Below are 21,834 nucleotides of genomic sequence, written 5' to 3'. Positions count from 1 at the left end.
TTGGCCAGTCTGCTGTACATCTGTACTGGGAAACCAAGCCTTGTGTCTTGTGCTTCCAGCACAGCTGCTGCATACCTGGCAGGGGGACAGCGGGGGGTTGGGGGGGATGCAGGGGACGAGGATGCTCCCTTGTCAGCAAACTTCAGAATTAACATTTTTGTGACTTTCGATGACGGCACGGGAGTTAACAGCTGCTCAGATCAGACTGCATCCACTGGACTGAGGCTAAGAAAGGGCAGGAGCCACAGACAATGAGTGGCCTGCGACTATGGCCACATTATCCCAGGTAGAATTTCAGTCACATAATGGGGGCAAGATATATTTCACATTCCCACTGAAAAAAGAACTGACTCCCCCCCCACCCCCCCCACTCCCGTGTAACTCCAAGTTGATTTCAAGAACTGGAAGAGCCTACAGCTGTGATAGGAAAAGTTAGCACCAGTGGTAGGCAAAAGCAAAAGCGAATGTCTGCTGGACAGGTAAGGGATGCCCTGGGAGCAGAGATGGGGATGGGGCCCGAGGCCCAGGTCACTGGTTCAGGCTTCCCAGACTCAACACCTGCTGGGTGCCGGACCCTGGGGACCCTGCCCAGACCGAAGCCGACTGGTCTCTGCTTTTGTGGCATCTGTGTGCTCCCGGCGTCCAGCGCGCGGGGCTGAGGAGGCAGAGGTGCTGGCTACTTCTAAGGACGGGGCTGCTGAGATGCCCAAACCACGGGATGCGGGACAGTCAGACCAAGCCCTCCCTCCCTCGCCTGCCCACCTCCCCAGCTAGGAAGCACTTCCCGACTGGAATCACTCCCCCGGAGAGCAAGATGAGTTTTGTCATTCCGGTCAAAGAGGATTGCGCAGGCGGCCCACCCGGACACGGCCAGGCGGGGCGTGCCTGGAGCGGGCGGCTCAAAAGCACGCATGCGCACGAGTGATTCAGTGAAGCGGTGCGCCTGCGCACGAGAGGGCGGGAAGCCGAGAGGGGCGTTGGTTGTGCTGGCGGCTTGCGAGGCTCGGCAGAACGCTGAGCATGTGGAAGAGGAAGTGCGGCTGTTTCATCCACTGGCGCTATGGCGACACAGCGGTCTAACCCCTTCTGCTTGAGCGTGAAAGGCCATGTGAAGATGCTGCGGCTGGTGAGGGCCAGGGCAACGGGGATGGTCACGGGGGGCTCAAGGGTAGTGAGCAGTGGAGGGGTGCAGCCAGAGTGCCTGCTGGTGATGGAGATCTCCCCACGGGGCGAGGCCTTTCACCCTGCCCCCTGGAGGAGACGCAGCACCCAAAGCAGGTACGGTCTCCGCCTTTCCACAAACCCAACAGAGCTCTCCCCTCTTCCCCAATCGCCTACCCTCAGACCCCAGTCCCTCAGGGTGCACCGCGAGGCAGCTGTATTTGTGCTGCACGCTGAAGCCAAAAGGATTCAAAAGAAATTGTTTTCCATCATAGGGGGTGTGGTGGGTGCCCCGTTTCTAACTAAGTCAGGTGCCGGCTGTGGATGTACTGAACGCAAGGACCACCGAGTCCAGAACCAGGATCAGGGCTGCCCACGACCATGAGCCTGGCCGGCAGCTCGGACCAAACGGGAGAAAGTGACCCATCACGTGGAGCAAAGTGACCGGGCATAGATCAGCGGGGACTCCTAGTTGAAGGAATACAAGAGAACTTAAAGAGTATAGGAAAAGATATAAACTGTCTTAAATTATAAAGAGTTGACTCGAGGAAGGAGGGAAGGTGGAAATTACTAAAAACTACAGGGAGACATTTCTTCATAATCTGGGGAAGGCCTGCTCACTCCTGGTCAGCACTGGTTCCAGGGAGAGGCTAAGGCAGGTTCCAGGGGAGGGGACAGAATCCGGGAATTCGAGAAACAGCTAGGATGGAAAACAGGGCAGAACGCTTCAGAGAGACTCAGAAGCTATTCCAGAACCAGAAAGAGGTGAGGGTCCTTTCAGTTAAGTAACCAAAGGGAAAGAGAGCTGCAGGTAGGCCTGAGCAAGGGTTGTACCAAGTAGTAAAAACCCTGGAACACTGGCAGAAGAATGGGATCGTAAGAAAGGTCTAGTATGGAGCATATTAATTCTTTCAACAATCTGAGTTATTCGTTTGTTCTAGGCTCTAGATTAGGAACCCAGAACAACCAAGATGAATGAAGGCAGAAGTCCCTGACTAGAGGAGGTTTCATTTACTCATAGCTTGCATCTAGCTATGTAATATGTGATAAGGTGGAGGCAGGGCATGAAAGTGAAATGTCTAATCAAGAAAACAATGAGAGGTGTCAAAAAAGCTTTCTGGAAACCAAGGGAGGGGTCTGAGGGCCACCTGAACAAGGCCGTAGAAGTAAAGATACCATCTGTGCAGCAACCTGAAAGAAGCTGAATGTCGCCTTATTTATTCATTCAACAAATAGTTCCGAACACCCGTCAGGTGCCAGGAATTAACTCAGGCTCTTGAGAGAGATCGGTGAACGAAAGAAAGATCCCTGCCCTCCTAGAGTTTCCATCCTGGGTGGGAGGGTAGAGGAGACAAGCACAGTGTGTTGTGTTCTAGAAGGTGGTGAGGACTATGGAATGAGAAAAGTAAAGCCCGGCCAAAGGAGGGAGGGTTTTATAGTGAAAGGTGTTATGGTCAAGCTTTGTCAGGGTAACAGCCGATCAAAGACATGAGTGAGGTTAGCTGTAAGGATATCTGGAGGAAGAGTGACCCAGAAGGAAGTGCCACTGGGATGGTCCTATGGCAGTGATGTGCCTGACTGGGTCCAGGAGCAATGTGGCTGCAATAGAACACAGCGGAGACAAGGAAGGCTTTGGGTCTGATCATGTTATATTAAAAAATGCAATGTTAATGATAGACCAATGAGAAGGGACAAGAAAGAACTAAACTAGGGATCAGGGTAGACCAATCAAAAGTATTGCAATAATCTTGGCAAGAGGTGATGGCACCCCATCTTTCCAATAAAAATACATCTTTGAAAAAAGGTGCTGGCACCCCAAACTAGCTGGTGTCTGGTGGAGCACAGTAGCTAACAGGGATATATATAGGGACTTCAAAAAGTTCATAGAAAATCACAATTTAAAAATGTTTGTTAGGGTACAGAAATTTAAATCCATTGGCATTTTCATAAAGTATATTTTTATGATCTTCTTAAACAATCATCATATTCAGGAACTTCAGATATTTTTTTCACCAAGATAAACTTATCTCCTAATTCCATTTTTCGTGAAGTATGTATGTGGAAGTTAAGTATCCTTTATCCAAAATCTTTGAAACCAGACACATTTGGGGTTTTGGAGTATTTGGATATACGTAGTAAGATGTCTCAGGCATAGAGCTGAAGTATAAACATGAAAGTTATCTATGTTTCATATACATACAGCCTGAAGGTAATTTTACACAATGTTTTTTTATAATCTTGTGCATGAAATAAAGTGTGTACATTCAACCCTGAGAGATTCAGCCATGGAATTTTCCATTTAAGAAGCTTGGGATTTTGGAGCATTTGGAATGTCAGATTTTCAAATTCTAGATGTTCAATCTGTATTTTGAAAGTAGTGCCACGGGAGCCAGGGCAGGGGGCGGGCCTGGTGGGGTTTATTATGGTTCGTTACTACCAGGCCCCAGCTCCCACTGGTTTGCATGAAGGCCGAGTGTGTGGTGGGCAGGATTGGACTGGACTCCAAAACCTGTTGGTTTGTGTAGAAGACAAGGCTGGAGGCAGAACTGACCCAGCAATTGTAACCACCCACATTTGCACAAGCTGATTGGGACGACGCTTGGTGCCAGACCCTGTATTGGCAGACACACAGAAGAATCAGGTCTGAGATCACCTCAGATGAAGTTTCTTTTTGCCCCCCAGCTGAATTGCTGGACTCAGAACCCCAACCCTGGAGAGAATTACAAATTCCATGGTCGGACTATGGAGTGCATGTGTCAGAGCTGGGCCTCTTCAGTGGTTTAGACAGAGCAGTGGACGGCATGCCTGGGTGCATATGGAGGATATGGCAGCACATTGAAATCTGCAGAGGACACCTGGCACTACAACAGAGGATGGAGGACAGATCAAATTGATCAACCACCCCAGGCTAGTGAATATCTGCGTAAATGGTGACTCTAAGGTTGACTATGTCAACCAGTGGATTCTGGAGAGATTTCATCGTGCTTGGAGTGGCAAGATTGGCAGTAATTCAGAACTATTAAACTATCAAAACCTCTTGAGCAGGACCCTCAGAGCATGCCCCACATTGGGGACCCTGTTATGTTTGGAAGGCTGGGTGTGGCTTCTCCCCTTATCTCCTTCCTACCCCCAGATACAGGAAGGAAACTAAGAGAATGTGGAAATAATGGTCTCACCCACCTTCCTGTAGCCCTTGATCCTTATCACCCTAAGCAACTATGTAAAAATCATCAAAAATAATTATTAAAAAACAAAAAAATAAGGAGAAAGCAGTGCCAGCAAAATTGCTTATGAACAAAGAGAAAGAGAAGTCAAAGTAAGTGTAGGTATGTATGTATAAGTGTACGTAGCTGCTGAAGTGAGCACAAGCTAAGTCCAAAGCTTTGGCCTAAGCAATTGGAAGGACAGTCACTATCCTCAGAAATCAGGAAGTCTGTGGGGAAACTAATGTGAAAAGAAGATCAGGAATTAAATTCTAAATTTCAGTGTAAGAGTAGAGATATCTGTTAGACTTCTAAGTGGTGAAACTGGGTATGGAACTGAAATAGACAAGAATGGGTTTTGATAGGGAGGCCAGCCTTCAGGAACAAAAATATTTAAAGCCACAAAAGTGATTAACTCACCAAGATATTAAATCATGGAGATAAAGAAGTATGGACTGTACCACCGTGCACTTCAATACCAAGAGGCTGGGGGAAGGGAGGAACCAGCAAAGAAGACTATGAGAAAGCTCTGGGGAGAAACCAAGGAGTGACCAGTTTTGTCAGATGCATCAGTCCAAGTAACATGAAGACTGAGATGCAAACACTAAAATTACACAGTGCTTTGTTCCAGAGGCAGACAAGAGCTGAGTCTCTGCGGCCTCTGAAACAGGTGGAGATGCGCTCGATTCTGAAGACCGAGGAGAGCCGTGGAAGCACTTCAGCTAGATGAAGAAATGCATACATTGGCTGTCATTTTAAAAGTTCTACTGTAGTGTCTCTGTCCCAGGAGTTCAAGGGAGGGATGCTGCCCGGCAGTAGTTGCAGGGCTGGAGAGGAGAGGATGCCACAAAGGAACCCTAAGCCATCAGGACCTGACGACTGACCCAGCGGTTCTAGAGAATGAATAGCAGTAGTGGTCCTGGGTTCTCACCATCGGAATTAGTTCAGTTTTAGACATGGTGAATTTGAGATTCTGGCAAGTTATCCAGATGAGAATTCCAAATGGTTGTATTTATGTGTGAGCTGTGGAAGGAAGGCCTAGTGGGATGTGAACATATCACAGAGAAAGGCCAGCATCCTAAAGAGTAGATAAAAGGAGAAGGCATCACCAAGAGAGAGTAGTTGCAGAAGTAATGAGAACTAGGAAAGATAACATGGGATCCAAAGGGGTGGAGAAGTCAGGGGAAGACAGCCAAAGGCAAGTAAGTCATCAAGATCCTTAGGGATTTAAGACTGACAAATCATTATTCAGCTTGGTACTTCTGAAATCATCAGTGATGTTAATGGGACATTTAATGATAATTGGAAAACACAGCTGATCAAGAGTTCAGGAAAGATGAAGAGCTATCAGTATGGATTGAGAGAGAACTCAATGTAGTGGAAATCATAAAAAAAAACATCGAATGGAGTAAAATCAGCACTCGTTACTGTAGTACACACAGTTGACACAGAAAGGGAATTGAAAAAGTGACCCTGATTTCATAATCTATGAGCTTAAGACCTCGGTCCAGTAGAGGAACTGAAGTCGTTTCAGATGGCATGTTGCCAGAAGGGCACTTCAGAGAGTATGTGGGAAGTGCGGGTGTGCCTTAAAACCCTCCAGACGTGTTTCCAAGATGACGAGGAAAGGCGTATCAAAGCACGACTGAAGGTACGAGACAGAAAGGGAACATTGTGCGAAAATCAAGAGGATGGCTGTGCGAGTGACAGTATCAGAAGTACAAGTGGTGTTAATTAATTAGACTTAAAACAGAGAGGGTTACCTGGGCATCCAGTGCATACAGAGAAGCCATTACCTGCACATTTTTATCACACTCCTTTGAGGGGGCAGAAACATGCTTAATTTTTGAAACATTTTACAGCTTCATTTATTTTCAGTCATTTATTTCAATCATCACTGACTAAAGCCTGATTTTTTTTTCTTCTAGGCACTTTCTGTGGCGTCTATGACCTTTTTTATCCTTGCACAAGCCCCTGAACCATACATTGTTATCACAGGATTTGAAGTCACTATTATTCTCTTTTTCATTATTTTATATCTTCTCAGACTTGACCGTGTCATGAAATGCTTATTTTGGCCTTTGCTTGTAAGTGTTCCATTTCATCCTTTTTTTTTTTTAAGATTTATTCTATTTTTATTGGAAAGTCGATATACGGAGAGGAGGAGAGAAAGATCTTCCATCCGCTGATTCACTCCCCAAGCGTCCACAATGGCTGGAGCGGCACTGATCCAAAGCCAGGAGCTTCTTCGAGGTCTCCCATGTGGGTGCGGGGTCCCAAGGCTTTGGGCCATCATCCACTGCTTTCCCAGGCCACACACAGGGAGCTGAATGGGAAGCAGGGCTGCCGGGACACAAACTGGCACCCAGATGGGATCCCAGCGCATGCAAGGCGAGGACTTTAGCTGCTAGACTACCGCACCGGGCCCCCATTCCATCCTTAAAATGTGTGTGTTTCTACCACAGTGAGACTTCTGGTAACTCTGTTTTTTGGTGCTCTTGAAGCTTTAAGATAGTCTCTGGTAGCTGAAGGTCTAAGAGGAGCTGGACTCGGAGCTAATGTGCTTTGTGCAGTCCTTGGGGAGAATTCTCAGGTTCCTTCCCGATAGCTTCCCAAGACTCCTCTGAGTGCCATCTGTCGATAGATGTGGGTGGCCTTTCTGTAGGAAAATCCAGCCCAGCATAGAATCTTCTAAAATTAATTTAGGATCATGTTAGTAAAACAAAGCATTCCTAATCTCCTCTTCCCCTTGAACGCACGTTCATATGGCTTTTCAAGGAGAGAACTGAGAGAACTCTAAAATGGAAAATCGGACCGGGTGAGGAAGCTGACTGAGGCAGGTTGACTAGTCATTAATGCCAAGCAAGTTTCACTGATCATACAGAGCCTACTTTGCCGCATACAAATGTCAACCTGACATGCTCAGAGCAGCAGGAATCGCAGCTCCCAAGCAGGGTGCCCAGGTGGTTCTGGAAACTCAGAAATGCACGTGGAAGATACTCGTTCAGGCGCATGTGGTCCCTCCAGCTGGCCTAGAAGCTGGTTCTAGGAACATCTGAGTGACAGCACGCCAGCACACCGCCTCCAATGGGTCGCTGTCATGAGCCCCTGCTGCCCTTCTTTTCTGTCACTGACTAGCAACCACCATAACATTAATCAAGCTAACACATTTTGGCCATTCTTTTCCTCTAGACTATAATTCTCTGGAATATCTACATATCCCAATAATAAACTTAGAGCCCCACGTTTATCAGCACACACAGAGCAATCTCCTGTTTCCAGATCACTGAGAACAAACTGCTATGTGGGAAATCTGGTTATCACTCTTAAGAAACCCAGCTTGCTCTCTGAACTTGTGCTAAGCATCTGTTAATCCAGTCTGCTAATCAATATCTGTTACCTTGAGTCAGAACTAAACATGCAGCCCAGAAGAGAAGCAACCTAGGAAAGCTAGTCTCAATGTTTCCAGCAAGTGAGAACTGTTTTTTTCCTTAAGTATATCTAATCTGTCCTGCTGCCATTGAACTTTAATAACTCCAGAGTTATCCGGATTTTGAAATCTGACATTTCTGTTCATTCCTCCTGCTTATATACAGTTATATATATGCCCTTCCAGAATAAAGATGGCTTGCCTTTTGCACATTGTACATCTATTCAGAAGTATGAATCAGGGGTCGGTGGTGTGGCACAGCCATATTCGGTGCCACTTGCAATGTCAACATCTGATACCAAAGTGTCAGTTTGAGTCCCAGCTATTCTACTTCTTTTCTAGCTCCCTGCTAATACTTGGGAAGGAAGTGCAAGATTGCCCAAATACTTGGGCCCCTGCCATCCATGTAAGACACCAGGGTGGAGTTCCTGCAGCCTTCAACCTGGCTTAAACCTAGCTGTTGTGGCCATTTCAAGAGTTAACCAGTTATGGAAGACTCTCTCTCAATCTCTCTCTCCCTTCTAAAAAATAAAATTAAGAAATTGTCCTTTTAAAAAATATTTACTTATTTTTCTTGTAAAGTTAGCTTCAGAAGAGTGAAGGAGAGACAGAGAGAAAGATCTTCCATCCTCTGGTTCACTCCCCAAGTGGCCACAACGGCCATAGCTGAGCTAATCTGAAGTCAGGAACCAGGGGCTTCTTCAAGGTCCCCCAGGCAGGTGCAGGGACCCAAGGCTTTGGGCCATCCTCCACTACTTACCCAGGCCACAAGCAGGGAGCTGAATGGGAAGTGGAGCTGCCAGGACACAGACTGGTGCCCACATGTGTGCAAGGTGAGGACTTTAGCCACTAGGCTACCATGCTGGGCTCTAATTTGTTCTTCTGAAAGCCACAGTTAAGAATTAAAATGATTTATCTGGGGAAATTATTAGATGAATCAGCTGTATCAGAAATAGGAGCAGGTGTTTGGTGCAGGTGTTCAGGTACCTCCTGGGATGCTCACATCCCCCATCAGCACTGGCTTCACTTCTGATTCCAGCTTGCTGCTAATGCGTTCCCTGGGAGGCAGGGCACGATGATTCAGGTGGCTGCGTTGCTGCCACCCACAATGGGACACCAAGTTCAGCTCCCAGTTCCCGGCTTCCGTCTGACCCAGGCCCAGGTGTTATCATTCAGGCACTCAGCCAGAAGACAGTTCTCTTTGTCTCAGCCCTTCAAATAAATTTTTTTGAAAGAAAACATTCATTTTTAGTTTTTTTTAAAAGCCTCTACATTGTCAATCACAATTATAAAAATATCAGCTCAGATAGTTATGCTGAACAAAACAGAAATATCTTAGGTGAGAATTCTAGATAATCATATATACTACAGTAAAATCAGTTAAACCCATACCTGATATTCACTTGAACAGAAAGTTAATTTTCTTCTTGGTGAAATACTACAAGTAAGCAATGTTAACCAAGTTATAGTCACACTTAAAAATATAAAGGCACAGACAGAAAAAAGAACATTCTATCCAGATTTCCCACTGTGAAAATGAAAAACTGAAAGAAATAGGATCAAAAGTACTGATGCTTTTACATGTTTTAATTTACCTTAACTGGCTAATAAACGAGTATTTGAGGTTACAATGGGAAATCTAATCCTCTCCAAGTGATATAGCAAAGTGGCTTGTTTATGAACTGCATGCATCGAATCACCTAAAGCTTGGCATGTTTCCATTCACTGGAACTCCTACCTGTACTACAAACAAGTCTTGTTCTAATAGCTTACAATACACAGAAAAACACCAATTGGCCAACCTTTACGTAAGTGTGAGGTTTTTTTTGAAATTCACTTTCTCTTTGGTGTATACTATTTAAAGTTTATTTTCATTTTAGTAACAAAGTTACTTTATATACAGTGTAGAGTACTCAACATTTTCCCTTATTGAAACTGATCTGCATAACAAATGATCTTTCTTTCCTAACTAGATGAATTCTCATATCAGACATGCTAAGTGATAAATGCAAAAGAAGTTAAAGCTTAAATGATCGGTATGTGATAGCTTTTAAAAAGAATCATTAAATGCTGTCATAAGGATAACATTTTGAAAGATACATGGAATATAAATTTGTTAAATAAAAGGAATTTTTCAAAATCCTTGTAAATTCAATCTTTTTTTTAAAGTGTTGCTTAAAGAGTTTCATGTTAAGACTTATGCTTCTTGCTCTGTGTTTTCAGGATATTATCAACTCAGTAGTAGCAACATTATTCTTGATCATTTTATCTGTATTGGCACTGCTACCAGAAACCACATTATATACCATCTTTGGAGGGGTAAGTGAGATTTTTCTGGCTTCTTGAGGTTTGATTAGAAATTTATATACAAATAGAAAAGTGAAAAACTATGCTCTATTCGTCCTTGAGAGTCCTAGGCCTGAATGTAGCATCTAATGGCTTAACATGTTGTGTGTGAGAGTGCTTGCCTTTAGTAATGTGAAGCAGTATTATTTTACAATGGAGTTGATCAAATATAAGAGTTCCTACATAGTTCTTATGGGCATATAGTGCTAGAACAGACTGAGAAAAGCTACTAAAATCAATGCCAGCACTTAGCTCTGAGAAACCTGATATGAAACCAGAGAAAAGCATGATGGGTGAGTTTCAAAGCTCTCCCTTTTTAAGAAAAATATGTAGATGCATATCATTGACAAGATGAGACAGCCTGGGACCAGGGTTGTGGTGCATGAAGCTTTCACCTCATAGAGGTACCAGTTGCAGTCCCAACTTCTCTGTTTTCAATCCATCTCCCTGCTAATGCACCTGGGAAAGCAAAGGAGGATGGTCAGAGTACTTGGCCCCTACAATTCATGTGGGAGACACAGAAAGAGTTCCAGGCTCCTGGCTTTAGCCTGGCCCAGCCCCAGTTGTTGCAGCCATTTAGGGAGCAAACTAGTTGATGAAAGATCTCTGTCTCTCCCCCTCTATCTGTAATTCAACCTTTCAAAGAAATAAATACATGGGCATTTTTGTGCCTGGGAAAGCAGCAGAAGATGGCCCAAGTGCTTGGTCCCTGGCACCTCCCTTAAAAGATCTGGATAGAGTTCTAGACTCTTGGCTTTGCCTTGGCCTAGCTTGGCCTTGCACCGCTTTGGAGAGTGAATCAGCAGATGGAAGATCTCTCTTTCTCCCTTCCTCTCTCCTTTCTCCTGTGTCTCTATAACTGCCTTTCAAACAAATAAGTAAATCTAAATAAACAAATCTTAAAAAGAAATAAATATGGGTTTCATCTCTTTTAGGCTCTAAGCAACTATGAGTAATCACAACTTTTCTAAAACTGACATAACTCCCCCACCAAGTTGTTTGTGAAAATAACCGTATTCCTCTACTCGGAAGAAAGAGGAAACAGGTGTCAGATTTACTTCCATTCACTTAATTACTCATTCATTCATTTATTCATTCCACAAGTCACTTTTCAGTTTCTTAAAAAGTATGAACTGACCAATACAACTATGCGTAGACCTAAGTGACTAAGTATGGAATTATGGCTAGTCTAAATTAAGATAAATTCTAAGTATAAAATCAACATTGAATTTAAAAGATATACTACCTAAAATAAATGTAGAATAATCTGTTAGATTAATGGCATGTTAAATGATAATATTTTGTATATATTGAGCTAAATAAAATATTCAAGTCAATTCCACTTTTTTTCTTCCTTTTAAAATACTGTTATTTTATTTTCATGTTAGCCAAAGGGCAGAGAGACAGAAAGGGATTGCCATCTGCTGGTGCACCCACAGGATGCCCACAGTGGTCAGGGCTGGACCAGGCTGAAGCTGGGAGCTGGGAACTCAGTTTGGGTCTTCCACATGTGTGGTAGTAACCCAAGTCCTTCAGCCATCAGCTGCTGCTCCCAGGATACCACCCTGGCAGGGGTGTGGGACTCACACTGAGGCACCCCAGGAATGGGATGTGGGTATCCCCCAAGTCTTCATTGCTCTGTCAAATGCTCACCCTTTTCCTCACCTTTTCATGTGGCTCCTAGACAATGTTAAATTCGTTTTACAGCTTCCAGAGTGACACTTCTTATGTTTCCTATAGACCACAGCAGACTAGAGCGTGAGCCCCATGTTCCTGTTGCTCCGAGCCCAGTACAGCAGACAGAAGCAGAAACAGCTCAGCTTTAGACAGGCTGTCAGCAGAATGATGAGGGGCAGAGAAAAAAGGGAGCAACTGCCTCTGACAGTAGAATTGCAGTATGTGCTGAGAAAAAGGGAAAGATCCCAGTGGACAGAAATAGACATCAGCCTAACCCCAGATACAGGGAAAAATGATTATATTAGCGTGGAAACGATGATATTACCCACTTTCACCCTGTAGCCCTCAACCCTTTGTACCCTAAATCAACTAAGATTATTAAAATAAAAAAATTCAAAAAACAAAACAACAACAACAAAAAAGAAATAGACATCAGGAGAAATACTGAATCATGAAAGGGTTGGTAGAGGAAACTGTCATAATGGTCAGAAGCCAGGAGGCGGTGGTTCAAGACTTGATTCTGTGATTTGAAGAAACCAGAACTTGTGAATGAGGCCAACCCAATAGTGTGCTCGTTAGGACACCCACTCCATCCCTGGCCACGTCCTTGTTTGTGCTCTTCCATTTAACTTTATTTTCCCAAGGCTTATTTAAAGTCCCCCTCCTTAAGCAGACACAGCCCAGCCTTTCAGAATTCACTTGGGCTTGTCTTGTTACGCTCCCAGCCCAGTGCAGGCTCTGCACACTCCTACCTTCCAGTGTGTCGGTATGTCGCCAGAACTTTTATCACAGCTCCCATTCCCAAGATTGGATCCTGAGCTGGTGTGAACATTTACCATTGCACCAGTAGAGCCAGACAGTAGGGAAACAGAAATATTGACGGGTAACTGTCATTAGCAGGGCTTGAAAGATAAATGTAGCAGCCAGGAAAGAAATGAAGTCATCTGTACTCAGGGTCCAGTGTCACCTCCGCTCACTTAAATGACAGGTGCTGGGAAATCTGAGCAGTGAGGGGACTAAGAGGAACGGGTAGGTCACTAACACCTGTGAGAATCAGGGCAGCCTGGGCCAAAGCCGCGCCTGATGCTGTGTCTCTTGTCTGCAGGTGTTCGCACTCCTCACAGCGGTGATCTGTATTGCTGACAGTGCCCTTATTTACCGGAAGCTTCTGTTCAATCCAAGTGGTCCTTACCAGAAAAAGCCTGTCCGTGGCAAAGAAGATACGTAATTTATTCCTCCTTTGTAGTGAATCTCAAGAATTAAACCTATTTCTTCCTGTTTTCATACTATTTTCCATGGTCTTGTCATTTTAATCTCCAAATGGAAGCGGAAGAAGCAGTCTTCCAAAGACCTAGTACCTGTTCTTTTAAAGGGAGTATTGGGACCACTGGGCTGGGGTCGGGTATCCGAGCTCCTGGGCCTGAATGCATGGGCAGACAGCACTGGATGGGGCCGTGGAGGCTCTTCCTTCCTGGCTGGCCTGCAGCACGGAGGTGTCGGGGCACACAGATGGTAAGTTTCCTGGGAGCCGGAAGAGCAGATTGCAAGGCTGTGCTTGTCCGCGGGTCAGCCAGAGTTGGGAGCGCGTGAGGGAGAGGCAGCCACAGCCGTTGGTGTGTGGCAGCGCTGGCTCCTGGGAGCTGGGAAATCCAAGCTGGCTGCCACTACTCAGAGCTAGCCAGATCCAGTGACCCATCATGGATCCTGAAAATACCAGTGATGAGCTGTATAGTTCCTCTCTTGACGACTTCCAATACCCAGAAAAACCGGAACCTGTAGCACCCTCAACACGGGACGCCACTCTGGCACATCCCACCTCAGAGACGAATGCTGCTCACCCAACACACAAAGCTGCCTCTCATCCTCCAAGGCGTGCGTTTTCTGTGTACAGCAAAGCCTCTCCTCAGCCTTCTCTTGTCGTGCGCCCGGTACCTCCAGCCCCTTCCAAACCTGCTCAACGTAGTCCAGCTCCTCCCACAGGCTCCATGCGCCGTCCTGTGCGTCCAGCTCCTTCCGCAGGCTCCATGCGTCGTCCTGTGCGTCCAGCTCCTTCCGCAGGCTCCATGCGTCGTCCTGTGCGTCCAGCTCCTCCCGCAGGCTCCATGCGTCGTCCTGTGCGTCCAGCTCCCGCCATACCCCAAGTGCCTCCACGACAAGGGACTGACAATAAGGCAAATCCCGAGGCGTCCATGGAAAGCCAGTATGTGTGGCTCGCTGCATACCAGGGATCCAAGAAGGAGATCCAAAAGCGTGCTAAGGGCCGGACCAAAGTGCCACAAAAATTAACGGACAGCTTCAAGAAATTTTTCTTCTCACCCACTGGAATTCTGAAGCTCGTGAGAATGGTAAGAAGAAAGTGGGCGACCTGGCTGGGTGGACACTGGTGGGTTGGTAGCCTTGGGGACAGAGACTCAGAGGTGTCACCTGAGGCAAGAGATCCTTGTCTCTTTGCCTCTCCCCTTTGCTTTGCATCACCCACTCACCCCTACTAACCATCACCACTAAATTTGGCCTTTTTATTTTTTTGTCCCTTTCTTCCTTTCATAGTTCTCAAAGTTCCCCTCACCAAGAAAACAAGGTAGCAATGAGGACAGCATAAATGTGTGAATTAGCAAACAAACAAATGATCATGGGATGTCCTTTGAAATTCCTGTTAAATTGCTAGGCCACTGAGAGTAAATACAAAACACCTGTAGAATTTTTTAATCACAATAACTGAAAAAGGCACATTCTACTCTTGAGTGGGAGGGCTGAATTTTATCGTCTTCACAAATTGTAAAAGGTCAAATGCCAACAGGTCAGTTTGGAAGAAACTGATGAGGTCAACAGTCTGCGAAGGGGAGAGAAGGAAGACCAGACCAAACTCCACTCCAACAAAGTCAGTCTGCTCATCCTTTTCAAAGTACTGGAGGCAAAATCGGCAACCCACTGGGAAAGAATAGCCTCAAAAAAATGTTGAGCTACCCTTCGGGTTTAGAGAAAAAGAAAACTGAGGCTCAACCTCCTTGTTCCTATCAAAATTAGTAAATTAGTGCAGATATACATATATATATATATACGTGTGTGTATATAGATCCAGTGTAAAATATAAGCTTTAAGAGAGCATAGGGTTGGATTGGGAGAAAAGAAAGAAATTAATACATTTTTACCCTTACATACTATATACATTTTTATCGTTTGCATGCATTACTTCTTAAATATAGGACAAGTTTTTCGAAATAAAACCCCAGCAGTGGCACTGTATCCAGACGTACGTGCTGATGGCTGTATTTTCAGTGACATCGCCATTTGCATCCAGTGCATCCTGTCTCCTTTATTGCAGGGTGTCATCACGGCGGCAACCATCTGCTTCTTCAAGGCCAACGCCCCCGAGTCTTACATAGGGATCGCCATTCTGGAAGCCTTCATCGTCATCTTCTTTATTCTAATATATCTGCTGTCCCTCCAATACCTGCTGACTTACATACACTGGCCCTTACTTGTAAGTCATTATTTTCAGAATTCCAATATTCCAATATTCACTTTTGCCCTTAGGGAGTTGTGGCTGAGCTAGGACAGTGTCACCCTGGACTCAGGACAAAAACTAGCCCAGGACCCAGACAGGTTCCCTGGACCCTTCTGTCTATAGGCACACAGCCAAGGACACACACAACTGCTTCCTGTCCAGACTAGGAAACCCATGGCATCACTGCCAGGAACACACAGTATTTTACAGCTCCTCCTAACCAACATTGTAATTAGTATATTGGGCAGGTTAGCATATTCCCAACCCACTGCTTGTACAAGAGGGCAAGCTTCCACTTTATTATTTTTTTATTTTTTTATTGGAAAGTCAGATTTTACAGAGCGAAGATATAGAGAGATCTTCCTTCTGATGTTTCACTCTCCACGTGGCCACAATGGTCAGAGTTGAGCCTGTCCAAAGCCAGGAATCAAGAAGTTCCTCCAGGCCTCGCACACAGGTGCAGGGTTCCAAGTCTTTGGGCTATTCTATTTTCCCAAACCACAACCAGGGTGCTAGATGGGAATTGGAACAGCCAGGACATGCACTGATGTGCATATGGGAATCCCAGGAATACAAGGTGAGGACTTCAGCCACTAGGCTGCCGTGCTGGCCTCAAGCTTCCACTTTTCAAACAGCTTGCTCATTCTATCTTTCTCACACACACACACACACACACACACACACACACACACACGACCTCCATTCCCACCCCAAGTGGAGGAGCTGACATGGCAGAGCTGTAGAGCTCCGTGTGTATAAAAGACTGCAGGAGCCAACTCTTCTGTGAGTATTCAGAGTTCATGCTCCCAAGAGACTGGCATATAATGTAGTATCTAGAAAATGACATTGCATTTTCTCCCTCCAGTTGCTGTTTCCAAACTTTCACCTTCTCTCCCAAATAAGAAACTCCCTGAGGCTTATGATCTAGGTCTGACCAGATAGCAGTTTAGTTTTACCAGAGGAAGACATGAGCCTCGTTGCTAGCCATGCCACCTTACTGGCCGGCTAAGTGTGATGCTAACTACCTTGTAGATTTCTCATAACATTTAAAGGCGCATGATTTTTCTCATGTGCACATTTAAGGATTTTTTCCTTATGTTCAACTGAGGAGAACTTGATCATCATGTGTTTTGGTAAAGATTGCTTTTGTCAACTCTGTTGGGAGTCCTATGCCCCTCCTGGATCTTGTTTCCCAATTCTTTCTCTAGATTAGGGAAGTTTTCGTATATTATTTCATTGAATACACCTTTAATCCCAGTTGCTCTTTCTGCGCCTTCTGGAACTCCCATAATTTTTATGTTGGTCCTTTTAATTGTATCTTTTAATTCCTGGATACTTTTTTTAGCTTGGCCTAGCTCTGCTTCCAGCTTTTTGTTTGTTTCCCCCTGGTGACTGGAAATATCTTCCAATTCTGATATTCTTTCTTCTGCTTCATTCATTTTATGTTTTAGACTTTCCACTATACTTTTAATTTGCTCCACTGTATTCTTATTTCTGAAATGTCAGCTTTCATTTGACTCATTTCCTATGTAACAAATTCATCAAATTCTTTGAACTCTTGTATTATGTATGCGCTTCTCATTGTTGGTCAGAAGCTTTATGATAATTTTTTCTGAATTCTATGTCCCCAATTTTTTCAGTGTCTTCCTCAATTAACTCTGAGGGTGCTAGAGGCTTTTGTTCCTTTATTGGGGAGTCTTCAGTAACATTCATTGTGCCTTTGTCTCTTAACTTTTAACACTGCAATCCTGTTTGGTGTATTTTTCTCCTTAGTGCAGATTTCTAAGATGTATTACCTACAGGTTTACAAGTCAATTTTTATGTTCAATCAGTGTCCTGATTGGGGTTAGGAAGACCCCAATTGTCCCAGATAATTGGTTTATCGGCAGTATTTGGGCAGCTAAGGGCTCTGCAGCACCATCTGCTGTGGGCAAGGGGACCAGGTCCCTGCGAGAGAAGGCCTCAAGCAGTTGGGTCCACTGTCACAATGCTGGGAGGGTCTATGAGGGCCAGACTCCACTGCAGAGTACCAGGGCAATGTCCAAGAACCATCCCCAGAATAGCAAGAGCAAGGGCCTTGGAAGGATGAATTGGGAGCCTGCAGGCCACTCCTAGAGCCCGAGGTCTTTGAGCAACCTCACTAAACCAGCTCCCCCACCAACATTGTCACAATGATCTTAAGGGAGAGCACCCTATTTGGGGAGGGATTCTAAAGGGTGATTCAGACCTCCTGAATTTCCCTTTCTATTGTCCTCCAGGGTCTATACCCTGTGGGGGACCTGGAAGAAGCTCCTCATTCCCAACTTTAGCCAGTCCCAGTTCTGGCCATTGTGACCATTCGGAAAGTGAACCAGCAGATGGAAGGTGCCCCCGCTCCCCCCGTCTCTTGCTCCCTCTTTCAAATAAATAAAAATGTTTTTAAGATGTTTACACCCTGCTTCTTAGCTTCTTGGTTTACACAATCCTCAGACCTTACGCTTTCTGCAGAGCTGTCTAGGTCAGCCTGCCCGTGGTCGGGAGACCTCGGACTCAACCTGCAGAACCCAGCAGAGTCTGACCTCCAACTCTAACCAGCCCTGCCCTATGTATCCACCAGGAACACACAAAACCATAGACACTGGTGCTTTGTCAAGAGGCAAGTCAGATGCCATGAGAAGGCCCCTTGCCACCTTCACACAAAGAGTCAGTGGAGTCTGCAGAAAGCACATCTAACTGTGTGAACATGAATTCACATTTGTATGCCCTTCCACCACCATCCCACAGCCTGGTCTCCGATGCTATCAGACTCATTATGCCGGGCAGCTCTCGGATCCTCCCGGTGCAGCCCAGCCATCATCCACAGAGCAGAAATCAGCAAGTTGTCAGAGGTGACAGAACATACCCCAGGTCCCACCTCTAGCAAGGGTACCAGGCCAAAGCACCAAGCAATGAGAGCACTCTCAACTTAGTGTTCAGTTCCAACTTAACCCTCCAGACCCAGGCCAGAGAAAATTCCAAAGATGGACTGGGTGTGGTGCTCCCAGCCACTGGGGACAGTTCATTTCCTCCTAGTCTGGGTGTCCTTGATGAGAGGCAATGTGAGAGGAGTTCTGGCTCCATTCTTTAACAGTGATTCAATCTTAAGCAACAACAACAACAACAACAACAACAACAACAAAAAGCAAACAAAACCCTAAGTCTTCATTGTGTCTTGTATAAAGTGGGAAATTTTGTAATATTGATGTGGAAAGCTATGCTGTGGTGGTCACATGAGATGATAACCAGCACACATCTGGCCCAAGGAAGTTCCATTACAACGCTCTACCTGCCGCCACCAAGGCAGGCCATCGCAGTGACATGCTTAAAATGTTCAGATCAGGTTTCTGAGCCATACTCTAGTTACATCACCCTAGGCCGTGACCCTCCCCATAAGCCCAGCCTCTGCTCCCTCAGCATACCCCACCACCACCCTGCAACTCAACCTTCACACCAGCACATGCTGGCTAGGCTGAGCTAGCCAACAAAGCACCTTGTCCTGCATTCCAATAGAGTAAAGGACACAAAGACGCTGCTCATGTGTGGGCAGACTCAGTTCTGGCCGTGTGCAAGTCCATCCGCTCCAAGACAGCAGGCCTGCTGCTCAGATGGGACCCAACCTTCTTGGGATTTGTGAACACACAGAATAAACTCTACCCAACCTCCAGAGCATTAGTTTTACCTGTAGATTTAACAGGGGAATCAAATCACTTAAGTGTTCACCTGAAAGTTTACTTTTACATTAAAAAAAAAAAATGTGGGAGCCAGTGTTGTGGCATAGCAAATTAACCCTCTGCCCATGATGCTAGCATTCCATATGGGTAGGCACTGGTTCAAGTCCTGGCTGTTCCTCTTCCAATCCAGCTCTCTGCTAACACACTTTAGAAAGCAGCAGAGAGTAGTAGTCCAAGCTTTAGGGCCCCTACATCAATAAATAAATTATTTATTTATTTTTATTGGCATGTCAGTTTTACAGAAAAAGGAGATACAGAGAGAAAGATCTTCCATCCACTGATTCACTCCCCAAGTGACTACAATGACCAGAGCTAAGACAATCAGAAGCTGGGAGCCAGGAGCTTCTTTTGGATCTCCCACACAGATGCAGGGTCCCAAGGCTTTGAACCATTCTTGACTGCTTTCCCAGGCCACAGGCAGGGAGCTGGATGGGACATGAGCAGCTGGGACACCAAGAGTAGCCCACATATGGGATCCTGCCACTTGCAAGGCAAAGATTTAGTCACTGACCCATCATGCTGGAACCTTCAAAGGGAAAGTTCTTAAAAAGCATCTATCCTTAGATGGAAAAAAAACTGTTATATTTTCAGATGAAACTGACTGCTTTCAATTCTACCCTACAGGATCTTATCAATAGTATCATTTCTGCTCTGTTCCTTTTAATGGTTGGCCTGCTGGTGATGGAAGAGAAGAAGAGAAGACACCTGCTCTTTATTGGAGGGGTAAATTAGAGGCCTCCATGACTCCATGAAAATCAGGATTCCAAGCTTCTTGAGAGAGAAGCAGGCCGACCCTCACAATGTCACCAACAGAACAAACTCCCCCCCACCCCAACCACCACCATCTCTCCTTCTTGTTCTTGCCCTGATGCAAAGTTCCATGGGAACAATTCCAAAACAGGCCCAAAAACAAGAGGAACCCCTTTGGAGAACTGCACATACTGGTTCTGAAATGCCGTAAGATCTTTTTGTCCCTAAATAGGACCTTGACTTTTCTAGAGATTCATATTTTTAATTACTTTATTTATGTATGTATTTAAATGGAAGAAGAAGAGAGATTTTCCATCCACTGGTTCACTCCCCAAATGGCCACCCTGGCTAAAGCTGGGCCAGGCCAAAACCAGGAGCCAGCAGCTTCTTCCTAGTCTTCCACGTGGGTACAGGGGCCCAAGCACTAGTACCCACTTCTGCTGCTTTCCCAGGTGCATTAGCAAGGAGCAGGATTGAAGTAGAGCAGCTGGGATTCAAACTCGTGCTCACAAGGATGCTGGCATCACAGGCAGTGGCTTTACCAATTATATGGGTTCTGAGATTTGTATTTTAAAGACAGATGACAAGAGAGGTCCATTAGATTGAGCTCAGTGGTAGAGAGAGAGCCCCATCATCCCTCTTCCCCCTTCCCTGGGCAGGAGGGAGCGGCACACACAGACAATGGGACAAGACCTCTAAGAGGCCAGGGGTTCAGTGACCCTAAAGGGGGGCATCTAAGACCCGAAAAAAAACTGCAGACCATTGTGGTCATGAGCCCCTGGTCCCTCTCTGATCCTTCCGCAATCAAACTTCTCACTGCCAGGGGTTCCTACAGCCAGCTGCCTCCACCAGTTCTTACCTGGTGGGCAACAGCACCCCCAGCGAGCTTCCCGGCCACCCGGAATTCCTCCCCTGCTCCTCATCCCTTCTATCCCCCGCCCCCCCCCCCACACACACACTGTCTCCCCTACCACCACTCTGGGACACTTTCCTGTCAGCTCACGACCTCTGCTCTTGACAGACTCCAAGAGCTTGAACCTGTTCTGCTTTACTTCTGCCCCTGCTCCAGCAACACCTTAGAAGGTCTCAGCCATGGGAGATTGCCCAGAGACCTGGGGCCTGGGCTGGGCTGGGCTTCTCTCTCTAATCTGATCTTATCAAACATAATGTAACAATCCTTTCTGCTGAGACTTTCTCTGCACCCCTTACCCCGACCTGTACCTCTGAGGACCACCACCATTCCTTGCCAGAGTTCCGGGTGTCTCACGGGGCCACTATGGGCGGCAAACCCACATCCCCACCCCTTTCTCCAGGAAAAGCTGAACAGTCTGCATGCTGATGTGGGTAGAAATCAGGAGGGGGGGGGTGATTAGAGGGAATCAAGGACATCACTCCCAACTGCCTCTTAACGTACGTCCCTTTGGAGAAGGGGAGAGGGCCAGGGGGCTTGGTGCTGAAATGCGGAATAACCATCCCCTTTCCTTCCTGCCTCTGGTCCTGTGTCCTACAGACACTGTGTGTCACAGCGGCAGTCCTGTGCGTAATTGATGCGCTGATGGTCACCAAGAGGACGAGGGACGACATAAAGAGACTCCTAGGGGCCAACGAGGCAACCCGGCACACGCTGTACAAAGCGCCCCACCCAAACACGCGTGCAAGACAGAGCGACGGTCAGCACCTGCTCCTTAGTGGGCCCAAGCGCACGCGCGCGCAGTCGTCGTCTGTCACCATTCGGTCTCACCTGTGACCATAAACGCCCGACTGCTCAGTCGGGGCCACTGCGCTATCCTCGTGTTGCCTTGTGTTGAATCGCATTCCATCGTCCTGCGTCCGTGGAGCTCCTGCCCTCCGCACCCCCAAAGCGAGAATCTCCGCCCCGCGACCACTGCGCTTCGGAGGCCTCGCTGGGACTAGGACTGGGAGGGAGCTCCGGGGCTGGGAGCAGTGTGGTGGCGCGGAGGCTGAGCTCCTCTTGCCCGGCGGAAACACCCGCTTCGCTGGACCCGGCAAGGC

At 46.3% G+C, this 21,834-nt stretch overlaps 2 protein-coding genes across 3 annotated transcripts; both read left to right on the top strand.

The window, feature by feature from the left end:
* The first annotated feature begins 916 nt into the window (after nucleotides 1-916).
* CKLF (chemokine like factor) lies at nucleotides 917-13,104 on the top strand. 2 transcript variants are annotated; one of them, XM_040982590.1, is made up of 4 exons: nucleotides 917-1,126; nucleotides 6,293-6,451; nucleotides 10,018-10,113; nucleotides 12,923-13,104. In XM_040982590.1, the coding sequence occupies exons 1-4, from the start codon at nucleotides 1,061-1,063 to the stop codon at nucleotides 13,043-13,045; spliced, it is 444 nt and encodes a 147-aa protein (XP_040838524.1). In that variant the 5' UTR covers nucleotides 917-1,060; the 3' UTR covers nucleotides 13,046-13,104. The 2 variants fall into 2 exon arrangements, with proteins under 2 accessions (XP_040838524.1, XP_040838525.1); XM_040982591.1 differs by lacking the exon at nucleotides 6,293-6,451 and having other exon boundaries at nucleotides 966-1,126.
* Nucleotides 13,105-13,196: 92 nt separating this feature from the next.
* CMTM1 (CKLF like MARVEL transmembrane domain containing 1) lies at nucleotides 13,197-21,568 on the top strand. Its single transcript, XM_040982588.1, has 4 exons — nucleotides 13,197-14,162; nucleotides 15,140-15,298; nucleotides 19,696-19,794; nucleotides 21,332-21,568. Exons 1-4 carry the CDS (start codon nucleotides 13,515-13,517, stop codon nucleotides 21,566-21,568), a joined length of 1,143 nt encoding a protein of 380 aa, XP_040838522.1. The 5' UTR covers nucleotides 13,197-13,514.
* Nucleotides 21,569-21,834: the final 266 nt, after the last annotated feature.

This window comes from Ochotona curzoniae, unplaced genomic scaffold (assembly GCF_017591425.1).
Source record: "Ochotona curzoniae isolate NIBS_2020 unplaced genomic scaffold, NIBS_Ocur_1.0 contig_3622, whole genome shotgun sequence".
NCBI classification, from domain to species: domain Eukaryota; kingdom Metazoa; phylum Chordata; class Mammalia; order Lagomorpha; family Ochotonidae; genus Ochotona; species Ochotona curzoniae.
The sequence above is the reverse complement of the archived record's forward strand: the minus strand, read 5'-3'. Positions and strand labels throughout refer to the sequence as shown.

Excerpts from the sequence above, each read along its gene's own strand:
- CMTM1 (XM_040982588.1), top strand. The coding sequence starts at position 13,515 with ATGGATCCTGAAAATACCAGTGATGAGCTGTATAGTTCCTCTCTTGAC. Across the intron at positions 14,163-15,139 it reads TTCTGAAGCTCGTGAGAATG|GGTGTCATCACGGCGGCAAC; the intron begins GTAAGAAGAAAG and ends CCTTTATTGCAG. Across the intron at positions 19,795-21,331 it reads ACCTGCTCTTTATTGGAGGG|ACACTGTGTGTCACAGCGGC; the intron begins GTAAATTAGAGG and ends TGTGTCCTACAG.
- CKLF (XM_040982590.1), top strand. The coding sequence starts at position 1,061 with ATGGCGACACAGCGGTCTAACCCCTTCTGCTTGAGCGTGAAAGGCCAT. Across the intron at positions 6,452-10,017 it reads GCTTATTTTGGCCTTTGCTT|GATATTATCAACTCAGTAGT; the intron begins GTAAGTGTTCCA and ends CTGTGTTTTCAG. Across the intron at positions 10,114-12,922 it reads TATATACCATCTTTGGAGGG|GTGTTCGCACTCCTCACAGC; the intron begins GTAAGTGAGATT and ends TCTTGTCTGCAG.